The sequence below is a fragment of the Aptenodytes patagonicus genome, chromosome 2, assembly GCF_965638725.1.
Source record: "Aptenodytes patagonicus chromosome 2, bAptPat1.pri.cur, whole genome shotgun sequence".
NCBI classification, from domain to species: domain Eukaryota; kingdom Metazoa; phylum Chordata; class Aves; order Sphenisciformes; family Spheniscidae; genus Aptenodytes; species Aptenodytes patagonicus.
In genome coordinates, this window is record NC_134950.1 from 66,568,359 (window position 1) to 66,585,790 (window position 17,432).

The 17,432-nt window shown below is 43.3% G+C and overlaps 1 protein-coding gene across 3 annotated transcripts in view; it reads right to left on the bottom strand.

The window, feature by feature from the left end:
• Nucleotides 1-11,251: 11,251 nt before the first annotated feature.
• The window catches only part of ZNF516 (zinc finger protein 516), a 102,870-nt gene continuing 96,689 nt past the window's right edge, over nucleotides 11,252-17,432 (bottom strand). For all 3 annotated transcript variants that reach the window (XM_076330096.1, XM_076330097.1, XM_076330098.1), the window contains exon 6: nucleotides 11,252-11,372. In XM_076330096.1, the coding sequence (XP_076186211.1) occupies nucleotides 11,313-11,372 (60 nt within the window). In that variant the 3' untranslated portion in view covers nucleotides 11,252-11,312. The remainder of the gene's footprint in view (nucleotides 11,373-17,432) is intronic.

Consider the following 17,432-nt stretch of genomic DNA (forward strand, 5'->3'; position numbering starts at 1 on the left):
AAAAAAAAAAAAAAAAAAGCTACATTATTAGCAAGAGCAACAAAAACATGCAATCATTTTCCCCTATGCTGCAGGAGGAGAGCAGACCACCTCAGCAGCAGAGCACTTCTGGGAGCAGGAGGTGGCCGTGCGTGCACCTGCAGGCAGCAGCACAGCGAGGATTGGCGGTGGTCATAGCCCAGCACAGAGGACCAAGGGAGCCAGGCTCCTACCTGCCTCCAAAGCTAAGCAAGAAAGGGAAAGGCCGTATCTCAACAGGCTTACGGCAGCCTCCCCGCTTCACGTCGACTGTGAAGCCAATCTGCTCCACGTGGGTAAGAAGAAGGACTTGAGCGGACCCAGCTCCAACGTCTGCTCAAGCCCAAGCGCCAGTCGTGGTGGGGCAGCCGAGGGCCTGGAAGCTGACGTCGCAGAAACCCTCAGGGTCATCCCGTGCCCCTGGGCCCAGAGAAGCACCAGCTGAATCATCCCACTGATCACTGGGAAACACGATGTTTCAACGGCAGCTCTGTCCCCCTGTATGTCCCCCCGCTCCGTGCCGCTCCGTCTTCGAGAACTGGAAAGCAAGTGCTCTAGCTCCAAACAAAACTAACCTGGGAACGGTGCACCGCCTGTATATATACCACGCAACATAACGAATAAACCTGGGGCTGCTGAGGTCAGGCTTAAGTGCGGGCTTCTCTGTTTCCCCCGCTGCTGCAGACGAGTACCCTGCACAGGCAGGGGTGGACGAGGCCTCGTGGGCTGGGGTGGATGCCAAGGTCGGGAGGAGCACCAGCACCCAGCGGGTAACAGCAGCTGGACGTCGCTGAGGGGAAAGGCTTTGCAGAAATGCGCCGTTTCGTAACTACCAGCAGATAGCAAATCGATTAGCCAACGGATTTTGCTTCCCTTTCTCTTTGTCAATTTAGGGAGCAAAGCACATTATAAAAAAATTAATAATGTAAAAAAAAAAAAATGCTGTGAATAATTCTTCACTTATGGTTTCTCCTCCAAATATTTGGTATTTAGAATTAGTATTGCTTTGGCCATGTCTGTCCAAAGATCGCTCCCATTTCAAGAGATGACTATTTACAGCCAGCGATTCAAAATTTCGTTTATGTGACTACAAATTGATATCTATGTAAAATCTTACATCTGAAGTACAGCTACTTAAGAGTCATTTTCTAGAATATTCCATAAAACTCTAAACATACTGAACATTGCAAGACTTCCCAAGAAGAACTAATTACCATACCCAAATTAATATTTGAAGAAAATCTTGAAGCAATGGCTCTGTTCTCATTTAAATTGTGACTACCGTCTTTATAATGTGCAAAGCATTATAACCATTTATATATGTTCCAAGTGATATATTACCGAGTTGAACCTAGTTTCCACTTCTTTTGTTCTGGGTTCATAACCTTGCTGTATTATCTTCCATAACTCCATAGCTTGCTAATGCATAATTCAAGCCTCTCTTATTGACAAAAGGCGGCAGAAAGAAAGAATATTTCAATGCCACTTTCCCACGTAGATAGTATTGCTTTCACTTCAACTGGTATCATTTCCATACTAAAGCCAAATCTTTTAAAGTATATTAAGTATCATTTTCATTGCTTTTTCACAATTGATTCACTGGGACAACTACATCTGTTTACCTCCATCTTCTGAGACGACTTTATTGCAAGTTTTGGGGGGTTTTTTTGTTTTTTTTTTTTTTTTAAAAAGATGGGTTTCTTGCCAAAAAAAGAAACTCCAGTTAAAAAATTATGAGCTAATGTATGACATCAGCTTCACACTAATCTCTTGATTTAACTAGAGCTTGGCTTTAGGACTGGTGTCACAGTTTCCCCAGATGTGTGTAGGGAGCAGGGCCATTTTGCGATCGTCCTGCAATCCCTGTTCTAACCCCTTCCCTTCATAAAAAAACCTACGCAAATAGGCATATATCAAGCTTCCATGCATCATTGACTGGAGGTCAAATTTGTCCTCAGTCAGCCATGCAACTATGCAAAAATCCCATGGATGTTAATGCAGTTGCTTCAAATACACGCAGGTGGGGAGGAGAAGATAGTTTGCCCTTTTTCCATGTTGGCGAAGGATGGAGAGAACTCTAAAGGCTTTCAGTCTCTTCTCAGAAACAGCTTGCATCCTTGCAACGGTACAAAAGTGACAGGGACTCACGGATAGACAGAATAATTAAAAACAACAATTAAAGGCTGTATAGAAACAGCAAAGTATCAAACTTTCCACATCATTACCTGGGCAGGTTAAGACTGTCAAGTTCTTGTGCCTCCACAGACCTTCAGCTCAACGTCCTCCCGTTAGAGCATCTTTTGGAAGCATAAAAAGGACACAACATCTTTCTTTACCGATGGCTGTAGGGCAGCGAGCAGCTACTCTTCCTTTGTACTGGCCCAGTGGACAGATTGTCACCACGTCCTTTACGCACTCCTTGCTGTCTGTGGCTCAGCATACCATACTATGCAAGGAGCTGTGCAGGGTGAGGCTCCTCCATAGCCTTCCTACACGCCTATGCATTTACCCGAGCTGTGAAATCCTGCTCTCTCACATCTAACTTGCCCTGGTAGGCAGCCTGGGCTCAGTCTGAAGCCAGACTGCCTACACATCCCACCTGCCCTTGTGGCAAGCAACATCTACCACCCAGCCAGCATTATTTGTTTCACGTTTTGGTTGCAGTAAGAGCAGAAGTTCAGGGCAGATTGACTGAAACCAAGAGTGCCAGGGCCCATCTCCATGGCAGGTAATGCCTTTAGAGCACTGAGTGTGTCCCCTGTTCGTTGCACCTCGCTTCTCAAAGCAGCAACTAGTTTCCCTCACAGGCAGCTTAAAAGCATTCAAGCAAGTAAGTGAGGTGGGCAGAGGGTGAATTTGCCCTCAAGTCCAGCTAAGAGTCACTTCTGCATGGCAACCCACGCGCAGCTTTTGCATCAGGAAATGTCTCTTACCATACTGCGCCCAGCACAGACAGACACCTACCTAAGAGGCCCTTTATATAATAAAGGAAACTGTAATCTTACGAAGAAAATTATTCTGCCAAAAGTAGTATGAAAAATGATCAAAGGAGGCCCTACAAGGCACCTGTACTCCGTGGAGTCACATTGACCAAACCAGCCTCAGTAATAATGTGGCCAAGTCAACATCTAGCTAGGTTTACAGCCTTGGTGCTTCTTCCCATGCCACCTCAGCACTCACCTGTTTCTTGCAAGTTCAAATTCCTGAAGCACCATAATTCTGGCTACAGTCAACATAATTTCTCTAAACTTAGGAGCTTGTTTTTCTAAAAACTCTCAAAGACTCATTTTCTGCAAAATACTCAGAAGATACAACTTGAGAAGCAAAACTCAGGTGGGTTTAATGGTGCCTCCAGCTGTGCCTCATTTTAAAGTCACTGTTTATTTAACAGAACCAATGCAAAGGAGAACGAACTCAGTTACCAAGTAATTTAATGCCGTGCTCTGAAGAAGTAGCAGTTTAGGACAGCAACACTGCTGCCACTTGGACTATTCCCCTTCTACTTGCCTCACCTTAAAAGCCATGTAATTTCCCACATCGTGTGCTGTCAGTGGAGACAAAATGAAAATAACTTAAGTAACTTTGCAGGGAATTCCTTAGATGTTTCTAACCCTGAAAGCGCTAAAACTTCCAGGGGCAGTGTAGGAAATGGAGTAGCCCATAAACAGTGTGCTGTGAAGTAAATCATCAGCCTCTCCAGCAGCAAGTCAAAAGCCTATGTCATTTTTGACACTTGCTCACTACCTGTCCTTCCCCCTACCCTCAACACTGTAACTGGCAAATTGCTTTGCCAAACATCATGTACAATACTGAGCAAAGAACCAAATCTATAAAATCAACCATCAGATTATCTTCAGCAATAACAAATGGTGAATTCACTGGAATTTCACGTGGGTCTGCTTGGATTTAACCCTCGCGCTGCACTCAACCTAGCTCAGGAAGTTCCCTCAGGCTTCTGGCAGGTCACTTCTGCCCATGAACGACCCCTGGCCAAATACTAGGGAGCCCTTACTTGCAAAGGGTGAACACAGAGTTGCAGTGAGCCTTTCCTGAAGTCACCGCCCAGAGTCTCAGTCGCTCATCACGCACAGGGTCACACACAGGGCGGCCTGGAGCATCTCCCTAGCTAAAGAAGCTCGGGGCTGCTGGCTCCTGGGCTGTTCCCATTGCATGGTTGGTGCAAAACAAAAAACCCCAAAATACAGCTGTGCCAAAGCAGACACCCTCCTCGATGGCGGGGCTCAGACCAGTCCCGATTCCCTTCATGGCTCTGTCCTGGTGGATGTGGCTCATGGGATGTAAGCGAGCAGAGCTTCCCCCTGCTTGCTGGCCGTGAGCTGGGGAAGCAAGCGGGTCAGGGAAGGGAGCCCAAGGAAGAGCCATGCACGTGTGTCACTGCCAGGGAAGCAGTAAGTGCATGTCCCCTCTCACCACTCCAGCACCAGCCCAGGGCCAGTGGCAGCAGGCAGCCTTGCCCTCTCAAGGCAGGGATGGTCAGCAACCAGAGACCAAGGATCTGAGCAAATTTCCACGTAATTCCACCTTCTAGTTAGCAAATTTCCACAAATCCACCACTGCAAAGAGCCCCTAGAGCCTGCCAGTAGACCTACCATTCCTACAGATATAAAATGCACTTGATATGGCGTCTGCGCTAGGCTTCCTCCAGACTAACAGTGCAGTCCGGGGATGCTCTCTACTCTGTCAATATTTGAAAAGAAAAAAAACTCGGAGAAAAAACAATCATTCCCATATCCACAGTAGGCTTTTACGCGTTATTGGGAGCATGGCCATACAACAACCAATTTGCCATTTGACAGGAGAGACGGGGAGGAAACCCCAGCAGAGGGCACTGGACTCTCGGCAAGCCCCTGACATGGACTTCTTGCCGACAGAAACTCTTCCCAGCTGCCTGTTCCCACCCCTGCTCTGGAGATGTCACCTCCTCCACGGTGCAAGCAACCACCCGCGTCTGTGCTCTCTGAGGGAGAAGGAGAAGAACACATGAAGAAGAAAAGTTTGGGAAAGCAGTAACCAGCAAACCGGTTACCATTTAAGTCCATGGTCCTCCATGGGTGAGCTGACCGCAGCGACCTCCCACCGCTGGCTCCCATCTGGAAGAACAGACCCAGTGTCCCTGCAGCATCAGCATGACTCTTGTGAAAAGTTGTGGTAAAAGCAAGAAATGGTTCAGTTCGCGACCCACCTTTGCCAAGGGAGATCCCTAGCAGAAGCGTGTTTATCGGAGCACCGCTCCAGCACTCTGTGGCAAGCCATAGGTCTCAGAAACCACTAGTGGCTCATTAATTGTCCCAGGCAACACTGCCCTGTCCCAGAAAAGTAACTTGAATTCTGGGAGTAAGATGAACTGGAGGGCCAGCGTCCCTTTTATGTCATACAGGAACAAAGAATATTTAGAAGATAAATAAATCATTTTTCTCTGCTTAGAAAAATCTTCTAAGATTCCTGTGGTACTTGGGTTGATGACGATGAAATATGACACGCAGAGATTTTCACTTACAGAAGGGGAACATGGGTACCTCCCATTTTCTAAACTCTTGACAAGTAACTCACCTTTGTAGATAACACCGATGACACAGGAACAAACAAATCAAGCCATCTGTACCAATCTTACATGAACCACAACGTAAATTTGAGATACAAAAGATTTGAAAAAGGAGAGAGCCAAGTGTCTGAAGCAATCTTAATATCGGACATTTTTTCTTAACAGCTTTGAGCATCCCCAGCTCTTTTATCCAACATACTATGAGGCATCTTAAAATATTCTGTATTGGAGAATGCTATCTGAACGTACCCTCTAGCATCCTCACAGGATTGCTCCAGTTCAGCATCTGCTTAAAACACTATGCCTTCTTGCCTGCCTTGGGTTTTTTTTTTCCGCTCCTGCTTGGGGCTAATCAGTCTGCTTGTTTCTCGAAAAGAGCAATATGCTTTTCAAACCCCCTTGGGTATTGGAGAGACCCTTCAGTCCAGCCTCAACTACTCATAATCATAGTCCTAACTCTGGTTCACCCATCAGTCAAAAGAGCAAAGATCCAAAAAGGCATTCCCTTATTTTCTGCCAGAACATCATTCAGGCTCATACCACAAAAGAATGTTTTTTGCAGAATAAGATGATTCACTGAGTTTAAATTATATGCTTATTTTCTGAAGTTTCCAGTCCGCCTCCCCAGAAGCTGCCTGCATATCCCTCCTCCTTTTCGTCCAAATGGAAGCCCTTTGCAATGGGCACAGACCTGGTTAGGTTTCAGAGTTTCTGCTCCATCTCCACATCCTTTTGATCCCTCACACTGACGACTTTGCCCTTTTTGGCAAGTTCTCCACTCTTTGGTGATTCTCTTCTAAACCTCTCGCTCCGCTCCTGGCTTCTCCTTGGTCCCGTCCTCAGCTTTGGCCTTTCTCAGACACTGCCTTCGGTCTACTTACTTGAATTTCAGAGGGTCAAAACTTAGCCCCTTACTGATTTTTCACATGCTTTCTCAATCTCTTTTTCTTATGGCCCTATGGGCAACATCCACCTCAGTATTCAAACCCATAGAGCTGGGTCACGTTAATGCTCTTGATCCCTGTACCCAAGCCACAACAAAAGGATCCCCTGTTCTGTGCCTGCTTCCTACTCCCAACACAACATCCTATTCTCTCTCAATAGCAAAACTGTCCCTCATTTTGACTAGTAACAGGTGATCAGTTTGCAAATACTTGTTTATATCCAACACATACAGATTTTTTTTTCCCCATCTACGGTTTGCCTGTTGCCCACCAGCCTCGAACGAAAGGCAGTTTTTTCTGGGGTTTAGGGTTGGTCTTTCTCCCAAAAACAGCACTAATGAACCTGAAGAAAAAAATATAGGCATAAATAAATTTGTAACAGCTACTGTCTACCTTGAGACAGCGAAGGATGTCAACACATGGTTATACTCCCTCTCAAGAATGCCAGCATACACGCAGCCCCACAGAAAGCAGTTAATAGGGGAGTATGTCTGTGCCTTCTCTGATCTTCAACTGTTTTACACCCCTAGCTGCTCCAAGAAACAATCATTTCATAATTTATATTGAAAAACTAAAGTGGAAGGAATTTTTATTTATATTAACGTACTGCATTTCGTTTGAGTTACTCTCTAAATATTGGGATCAAGCAGGCACTCCTTATCTACAAAGCTCCCAGTGAATCCACGTGAGCTTTGCCTCCGAACACTGGATTGCCCTGAAGTACGGGGCTGTCAAACACAGCAAAAGAGAAAGGAGAGAGCACGAGGGAAGAGGGCTCTCTGCAATTCAGTGCTTCGCACAGAACTGCTGGCTTAAAAATACTGGCTTGCAGGGGGAGCGGGAAATTTATCTTCACATAAAATGCAGCCTTTCCTACTTTTAACCCAACGCATTTTATGTAGCAAGAACGTAACAAAGAAGTTACCTCTTGCTTTGTTCCAGGTCTTCTTGTGACAGATTGTTTTTTCAAGGAGAAATCCCCAAACGCGTCAATGAATTCTAGCACTCCTGTTGGAGCTGCTGAGATATGCTTTAAGTAGCCCAGCATGGGAATACAGCAAGGAAGAACAAAACCAAACACAGGCCTGGTCACGAACCCTTTGAGCGTGAAAACGAGCAAACGGGGATGCACTCCCACTAGAATGACACGATTTTGTAAAACAGCTCAAAACGTTACGCACGCTCTGACGCGTCGAGCACGACAAACGTACGCATGCGCTCCATGACATGCAGCACCCCAAAGTACTAGAAGGCAGCAACACGTTTACAGGGATTACCATGAAATGTGCATGATGTCAACGCCTGGGAATCCTTCCAGTGACAGATTTTTATCTGACAGTCAGTTAATAGCAGAACACTGTTTTGCACCAACAAGACGACGCTATTTTCCAAAGGATAATTTTCTTAACTGGTAGTTTTCATATAAGTGGAGTCTTCCATAGGATGGGGGCTGCATTTACGCTAAGGCTTTTCACTAAGGACTTTAAAAGTGGTTTTGAAATACAAAACTAAAAACTGTTTTGGCTTTCTAATTTGCTTTCCGTTTTGCAGGATGTACCGATTTATTCATAGCATTTCTGACAAAGAATTTCAAGAATGCAAACAGCATGATGGCAATGTAGTAGCTGATTAGCTCTGTGGAAGAAGTTTCTCCAAGTTCGACTTTCGGTCAGTGCACCACATTCAGGATACAAAAATACTCCGGTAAGGAAGGTCGTCTCTCACTTTAGCCAGAATAAAAAAGGTCTTCTGCACTGTAGCTATAATAAACTGCACAAAAACCAGAGAGAGGGAGGGAGGGGGGGGGGGGGGAGAGAGAGAGAGAGAGAGATGGCAGATACACTGAGAATCTGCAGCGTAGATAATCAAACCCTTTATTGTCTAAGTTACATTAGACTTGCAACACCATAAAAACCTGTTAAGAAGAAGAAACAGTAGATTGGTAGAGGTAGTAGAAAGTCCCTGTAACAGTCATAAAAGGGCTTTACAGGAGCGTGTCATGCCAAAGTTACCACGTTGCTTAAAAGAGCTGATCAAAGCCCACTGACTAAATAAATAAGGAACACAACTCACTTTAAATACTACGGCCTAACTAAAATAACAAATCAATACAATACAATGATAAAGAACAAAAAAGAAATTGTGGGATTCGCTTCTGAAAACAGATGGTCTTTAAGGTCGGCTTTTCCCCACCCACTCTTATTTCTTGTTTAATTAAGTGAAAATCTCATTTCTGTGCTATACACAGCATATAATTATTTAAACTGATTTCCCCTACTGTTGTTCTTCATGGAGCTAAATTATGATTGTAAACTTTGCTGATTAGTACCCTGGTAATGGCAGTGACAGCACTAGCTTCTCTGTCAGAGATTCTGGAAGAAAAGCTCCAGAAAAAAGCTTTTGGCTCTAAATATGAACTCAGATTTTCTAGATCAGCTTGCAAAAAAAACTGCATTAAAAAACCAGAAATTACAAATGTACACTAGACTTTTGTGCCATTTTGGGTACAGAAGAGTTTTTAATAACTAAAACACAAACAAATAGGCTAAGCAACTAGCTTTTGTGCATTCCTGAACTGCATTACTTTCACTCATGGAAAATATGACTCAGAAAAGCAACAAAACAAAAGCGAAACAAAAAAACCCAAAACAAAACAGACCAAGAAAGCTAGTGCAAACCCAAAATGATAATCATTAAACAACACAGCAAAATATTTCATTTTTTCTTTTTTTTCTCCTTTTTTCTTTTTCTTTTTTTGGTGTACAATGGAATGTGTCTATGCGACCTCCCTCAAAATAACTTCACAGAACAGTTAATTACAGTCACTTATAAGTATTTGCACAGACGTTCCTAACTACACCGAGACTTACAGAGAATTCTGGTATACATCTGGTGTAATAGCATAAGGAAAAACTAGTTTAAAAAAAATACATAAGAAAGTTAATTTGCATTGTTGCAAGTGTTGCAAAGTAACAAAAACTGTCAAGTAATTTAAAACAAGTAACAAGTCGTATCCAGAACCAATTACTGACTAAATTTTTTAAAAAAAGCAACCCCCCGCCCGCCAAAACTGTTAGAACAGAAAGATCACGCTTTAAGGTTTTTTCTGGGTTTTGTTTTTTTTTTTTAAACAAATCTTTGTGTCAGAAGCCCATTTCTACAAAACCAGTACTATTCCATTATTGTATTAAGTAAACTGTTGCTCTCACCTGTATTAAAGGTTAGCATTTCTGTACATGTAAAATTATTGCTTTTTTGAAAAATATATTTAGCATGCTAGGTTTTTTTTTAATCCATTTCCTGCCTTTACAAAACGTTACAATTTAAAAAAAAACTAGTAAAGCTTTTGCAAAAATTTTCACAGAACATTTTCTTTCAAGGCAGCAGTAACTTTTGATAATGCATAAAATTATATGTGCAAAATCTGAAACTCTCAGAAATATTACCATCACACATAGTGTCACAGCAATAAGAAAAGAAAATATTTATATCTGTGGAATACATTTTTAATTGCTTACACTGCATGGTTTAACAACCTGTTATGTGCCACAACCCCACCTTGAAAACTTGCAGTTAAAGAGTTACTGTAGAAGAGGTATATAAAGCTTTTTTTTTTTTTTCCTTTTTTTCCTAACACCACCAGTGATCACCAAGTACAAGACATGACACATTTATATGAACATTAACCTGCCACCACAAAAGAAGTTCCTCGTCTTTCCGAAACGTCACCGGGCCCAGGGAGGAGCGGTGAACCTGCTGAACCAAATGCAGGAGCAGCGAGTACTTTACGGGGCCCGGGCCCGCCCGAACTTGTTCAGTGACACCTTTTCTCTTCCAAACATAGAGATCAGCGGCGTTAGACAGCTGAGCGTTTTATTATTTCTTTTTTTTTTAAAACGTGAAGACTTCCTTTGTGATCAGGTTGAAGAAAGTAGCCCTGTTACAAAAAAAGGTCCTGAGAGTAAAACACAGAAGCCTGTTTTTTTTTCTTAGTGTTCGACTAGCTTTTCTTTTCCAAAGCCGAATAGAAGCTTTTCTCTGGAAGTGTTTCAATCTCCATATTCACATACTATTAATGGTGCGCAGTCAAGAGCAAGAGCACTAGAAATGCAAGTGGTCCCCAAACTGTAATGAAACAAACCATTGCAGAATGACGGTCTTTCTCTTTAGTCCCTTTAATCCTTCATCAAGCATTGCTTTCTCAGCACCGAATGCCACCTTTTCCCCGCACCCCCCCTTCTTCCCCTCTCTCTTTTTTTTTTTTAATTTGCTTTTCAGCATGACAGGCAGTGGCAGTTTCATTAATTAATACTTCTCCAGCCCTCGAATCCACTGCTGTTTTTCAAATGTATCAAATAGTCATTGTGAGCATCAGGGAGGTTTTTGTTACAGTGCTTAACTTCTTCATGCTGTCCAAATCACATAAAGTTTAATTTTTCCAGTGTCTCAAACTTCTCTTGATTAATATAGATGCCTTGTGCTGCCACAGTGCTTGCCAACTCCGCTGTTTATTATAAAGGAAATAAGGAACCACGGGACTGATTAGTACATCAATTTATATATATCTTGTGTAGCATCTTCATTTATTTTAAAATGATTAACAGCGCAGAGGCACCCCGCTCCTCGCAGAGCGCTGGTTTCAGTCTCGCGCAGCGGCTCCGGGCGAGGTGATGGCTGGCAGGGAGGCTGCTCTGCAGCTGCCGGGGCGCGGGGCGGCTGCGCGGGGGGCTGCTGGCGCTGCCCGTCGGGGTGGGGGCCGCTGGCGCAGGGGCTCCTCCGCCGGGGCTCTAGGTTCCCTTCCGGAAAGGCAGCGTGTGGGCGACCTCCGCACCACCGTGGTCTCTCCCCTGCAAGAAGGACGACACAGGGAAAAGCTCATTCTCACCTCTGCTCCCACGTGCGACCCTCCAGCAAGCCCTGCTGGCGTTCGTTACCCTTTATTAGCATCATGTACATTCATTTTGGCCCACCACATCGGAAGTTTTTTGTTTTTTTTTTAAATCATCTCCAGCAAGACAAAGTGTGTCAGGCCCATATAAAGTCCCTGACAGACTAGAAGAGCAAGTAGTAGCATCTGATGGAGCAGTTCAGAGAAGGCTGAGAACAAGGAGGGGAAGAGGCGGCCTCCAAAAAGCAGAATTTTGAGCTAGCCAAAAGGGATTCATAAGCAGATCAGCGTTTTAAAAAGGCTGAAGTTTGAGGTCACAGAGGCAGCTAAAAGAAGAAAAACTGAATTCTTGCGCAGGTCTGTCAAATGCTAAGGCAGCTTTTTTTCTCCTCTGTGTCATCTTCCTTTTATTTTTTTAGCCAATTTTCATGAATAATTACCATGTTGAAAAAAATAGCAGGGATATTCTAAAATCAAGTGAAATTAAAGATAACATCATGAATAAGTGGGAGCCTGCAGCTCCCAAGAAAAGCTTTAAAATGACATTTAGCACATCACTGTCGGAACAATGCAGTTTACAATCCTGATCCTAAAACAACATGGCAAGATTAATCTTACATAAATGCATTATCCTTAAGCTAAAGTCTTGATGAAGTGAAACAGACCATTTTAAATTAATGCAACATAAAATACGGCACCCATGTAAAATCCAAGCAAGTTTCAAGCTGTGCCTATGGCAGCCCTCGAAATAGCTAAAGAAAGCCCAGCTCTGGTTGACATAATGTATTAAGTGCATCTCTTTTGTTAATAGATTTAGAAAATTCCTAATTAAACCTGGCCCGAGATTCATGACATTTACCAGTCAAAGTTTGGTTTAAGTCGGAAAGATTTGCAACAAAATTAAAGAAAAAAAAAGCTGCTGTACAGATGGCAGTATATTTGAAATGTAGGAAACAGTAACTGAATGAGAGATGTGATAAAACTTCCTTAGTTGGATGCTGAATTTCCTGCAGTAAACCAAGAAAGATGCTTTACATTTTTGCGCGGCTGCATCATGCCTGAGAGACAGAGCCACAATTCCAGGAGGAGGCATTCATCATTAAAACGTCTCATATGGAACCGGCTCTACGTACACGGGGGAGCGCGGCAGGGTTTCGCCGAGCCGGGGGAGGAGTGGGGGAGGGAGGGAGGGAGGGGACAGGATGGCAGGCGCCTTGCCCCAGTTTTCCTGGGTAAGAACTGAAAAAGGGGGTGTAATTAGGGGTGCTTTTTTGGGATGGATAGCCTGCAGGGTGCTTGGGCGGCAGAGGCGTGCTCTGTGGGTCCGGGCACCACCCACCCACGGACCTGTGAAAGGGGTAATCCATCCTCCTCCCACCATGGCAGTGAGGTGCAGAGGGGCCAGGGGTGCTGGGTGGGTGGGTGGCTGGGCCCTTCTGATGCTCAGCTGTGCTCCCAGTTTCACTGGGAAACAGCACCTGAGCTTCACGCGTGCCAAAACCCACCCAGTGGCTCACCCCCTTGTACTCGCACCGGCCCGAGGGGGCGGTCAGGTTTTGAAACAGCTGATACATAAATTCTTCCTGAAGTGAAACGTTCACCATTTTAAAAAGTAGGCTTTCTTCCCTTTCAGCATTTTGAAGGGGAAAAACAGCAGATCTTTTTTTTAAGTGAAACCTATAGCTTCCATGCCAAAAGCTGCTTTCATACCAACTTCTAGGGCTTTTCACCAGTTAACAGGAAAAAATCAGTTTGTGTGCACGTTAATATATTGGAGACAATTATCTCATGACATTGAAACAAATTGCAATGATTGGTTTGGAGCACAGATACCGCTCCAGTTTGCTGGCAAGGAGAAAGTGTTGGGACAAGAACTACAGCTGCTAATCCTGTCTATAATGCTCATAAACTAACGGACATACAGTACGTGCATATTACTCAGATGCCGCTACAGCAGCCTCCATGATTCCTTGATTGTTTGCATTATAATCTCCATATGTATGAACGAGACAAATTAGGTTGCCATTTATTTGTTCATTATCTATTATTTTGATTAATGGAATTCTTGTTCTCAGAATAACTATTTAAAAATAACATTTGCAATAATGAGGACTGAACTATTAATCACGATCTTTAGCAGAAACTCTGCAGGAACTGGGGCAAGACATTTCATATGAACAAACGTCATAAATAAGACTTCTAACAGACAGTGCTAAAATTTCAAATGCAAAAAAAAACCCCAACCCCCAACCAAACACAGAAACCAACGGTTTAAATAACTTTTTAATCTGTGTTATGTTTTTTGGGTTTTTTTTGCTCCTCCCCTTCTCTACAAAGTTGCTTTAGGACAAGCAGGGCTGTAGTCTTGCTGGACTATAAAAACATTAGAGGTAACAGATGCCCCCAGCCTTTCCCCCAAGCTCCTTTACAATATACACGTGTGTATATACAGAGAGAGAGCGAGCGAGCGAGCGTTTTCTTTCCAATCTGTCTATCCCCCAAATTCTGACTATTCACATTTATGCTATCTCGAGTACCGAACGGTGCAATAAATACTTTAAAATAGTTACAGTGGAGAAAATTAAGGCTTATGGACTCCCCAATGAAGGTGGTTTACCCCCGTCACACAGGACCTACTGCACACCTCTCTTTTCAGTGAATGAGGCCCAAGAAGTGTGGTGTGCACAGCTCTTCCACAGAAAAGGACCATCAATGCCTTCTGGCATGGGGAAAGCTTCAGCCAGAGAGATCCATGATACCAACAGGTCATTTTTTTTCTGGGCTGTAGCTTTTAATTGATTTTCTGTGAGTAAAAGGGTGTTTTTCTGGAGAGGGCAAAGGTTGGAGTTTTGGGGGTTTGTTTCACTCATACAAAAGGCAGAGAACTTGGTGTCTCTGGCTCCAACCCTGCAAATATGCTTCACGTATACATACCCTCAATTAGACAGTACTCTTCCCCGTTGCTAACCAGTAAATCACGCCTTTTGAACACCCAATTACTTGTCCCTTAACATTTTTAGAGCATATTCTTTGACACAGCACTGATAGAGGATAAACTATATTCCTAAAGTGGGACGAGTTTTTGTATGTTTTAAAAATGCAGCAGCAGAAGTTAAACACAAGGCATATGTATTAGGAATTACTACCACTGCTGTCACCATTTTGCAAAAGCAGGCTAGAGACTGACTCCTGTGCCACTGAACGCACTTGGGAATTGGGCTTCTGGCTGCAGCGTTGCAGCATCAGGCAGTGTCTCTGAAATGACCCCACGCTTTAGGGAGAGCTTTGCTTTGAGAGCTGCAGCAGCTTCAAGATACATGTGGTCGCAGGGACCCTTCCGAAGGGGAACCAGCTTTTGTCTTGCCATGTATAAGCAACTGGAGCGCGCTCCCTGAATTCATGCCTACCAAATCAGGTCTTTGGATGCTACTCAGTGTATTCCAAATTAAGATAAATATTCACTGTGGATAAGCAAGCTTAATTATGGATATACTGGGATATTTAGCATTTATAAAAATATTCAGAATATTCAGTATGTTTAATATGGCAGCATTTCAAGAGAATCTACATGACTTTGCACAGATTGTATTGACTTGGGGTATGTAATGAGCATTTTTTGTCCTTTAGACAAAGAAGAGTAGGAAATATTCCAGAGTTCACGGGAAATTCATTTGATGTAAAAATGTCCTCCTTTGTTTTTTTTAAAGCACTCAGGTAGAAGTAAGAAACCACAGTAAATAATGTTATGAAGGAAATGAACATCGTATTTCCTACTTTTTGTTTATATTTCATTGGTGCTGATAACAAAGCATGAAACACAGCCCAGTGCTAATATTATCAAAGCTGGGTGTGTACGTTCTTCTTTACACGCCACTACAGGTGGCCTACTTTTCAGTGACGCTCAACACCTGCATCTCCTGTTGGTGGTTCATTAAACTAAAGTAGGTTTCTTATTTAGACGCCTAAATATAGATTTAGCTGGCTCATTTTTTAAAAAGCTTGGCTGTAAGACCCTATTTTTAACTTGCAGAATTAAAATTATTCTGTGAGAAAACTGCTATATAATGTAGCACTGTTGTAAGCTACTATGCTGGGGGACTTTAAAAGCCCTACCTAACATTCTTTCATAAAGGAAATCTTTAGAGATGATCTTCTGGTTGACTACTGAAGGGAATGGGGGAACTGTGAAATACTAATGTTAATATTTTTGCTCTTTAGCAGACTACTCAGGGGAAGATATTTTACCTGTAAGGAGGAAACATTATGTAAAGTGAATCATTTCCACTTAACATAAACCCCCCCCCCCCTTTCATTCTCAAGCTACCGTACGTAGTAACTATTGTTTCTCGCTGGGAGCATGTGCACGGCACTTCTGTAACTTGAACTGACTTTACACTGTAAACTCTCATGAATAGATCTGTCCCCAGTTAAGAAATGAAATGAAGACACAGAGTGACAATGTTTAAAGTGGGAAATCGTAATGTTACCAGAATGCTGCAGGCATCGTTCTCGGTGTGAGCTCATTTCTGTGCTTCTAAAGGCCCCTACAGCTGCAGGTAGAAATGAGCGTATTCCCTCCCTAACGCCCAGGGACTGTGCAGGTGGAGTCTTCTGGGGGAGCGCAAAGCCTGCTCGCGATGAGAACAAGCAAAGCGGCAGACAACTGAATAATCCTAACCGACACAGACGCTGACAAACTGAGACAAAGGCTGATACTGAGGAGCAAACAAGACAAAAGAAAGGGAACTATCTCCTGGAGAAGTGATCACACCGCAGCTTCTGTGGAAGAAATACTGACTTTCAAGAGACGAAGCGATTCATGAAGCTAACCCCTACTCAGTATTCTGCTGTATTGAGAGATGCTGTAATTTAATCAAATACTTTGAAGACAGATTGACACGGACTGAGACTGCAAGAGCAAACTACATTTGCCCTGGAAGAAGTTAGTCAATAAATTCTGGCATGGCAGTAGTTTACAAAGACAAGATTATGAGTAAATTTATGGTGCAGTAATATAACCCGAATTACAAAAAGAGTCCAGATGCAGACTGAGCTTTTTGGATAGATACGGCCATTTCAGAATTTTTTTGGAAATGTATTTCCAACTTTGACCTTACATTGTCTTTTAGAGGAAAAAAGCCTAGATGCCTTCAGAATCCGATCTCAACTACACGAGATAAAACCATAAGCATGAAAAGATTATAGAGCATTTTAAAGACGCTTAGGTTTACTAAATCTACATTACTAAACCAATGAGAACCAAAGACTAGTTGAGCTAGTTTGCAGAGCTGCAGTGTTTCACTCTGTCGCATACTTCTACTGAGAGGTATGTCCTTGCACTATTTTATTAGATAAGCACCAGAAGGAGAGCACTTCAATCTAGTTCTCCAACTACAGCATAACTTTGCTGCTACTGTCCCACAAAAGCAAAGCAAACGCTGCCCACAACAGCAACTACTGAGTGCTATGCCATCTTGAAAACTTTATGAGGAGAGTTGTTGGCCATTCCTATGGCCTGACGGCAACTAAGATACTCCTGTGGCAGCGGCTGGGTTCCCCACGTAGCCTTTGGGTCAGAAAGACGCAAGTGCAACAGAGAAGGTGCTAAGAGTCTCCATGAAGGGTGCAACATATGAACTATGCGATGCGGTGGTGCCCGGTGAGGATGTTTACTGAGCAAGCAGAAACCAACTCCTAAACTTCACAAAGGCGGGACTAGCATGGAGATGCATTCTCTAAGCATGGCCGAAACTATCTGCGATCGTTTAGGAAGAGACAGGAGGACAGGAAAAGTGCTGTAGTCAAAATTAAACTAAAAACGTGGATGAAAGAAAAAGTAAGCGATGCTGGAGGCAGTTTCACAATGAAAGAAAACTGCCCATAAGAAGGTGTACCCTGAAACCCACCTGCCAAGCTGGAAGATGGAGTGGGAAGGTCCAGATTATGACACTGGTCTCCAAAGACATAAGATACACGAAACAAATTCAGTTTAATGGTTTTCTATGTAACAGCTTTGTCA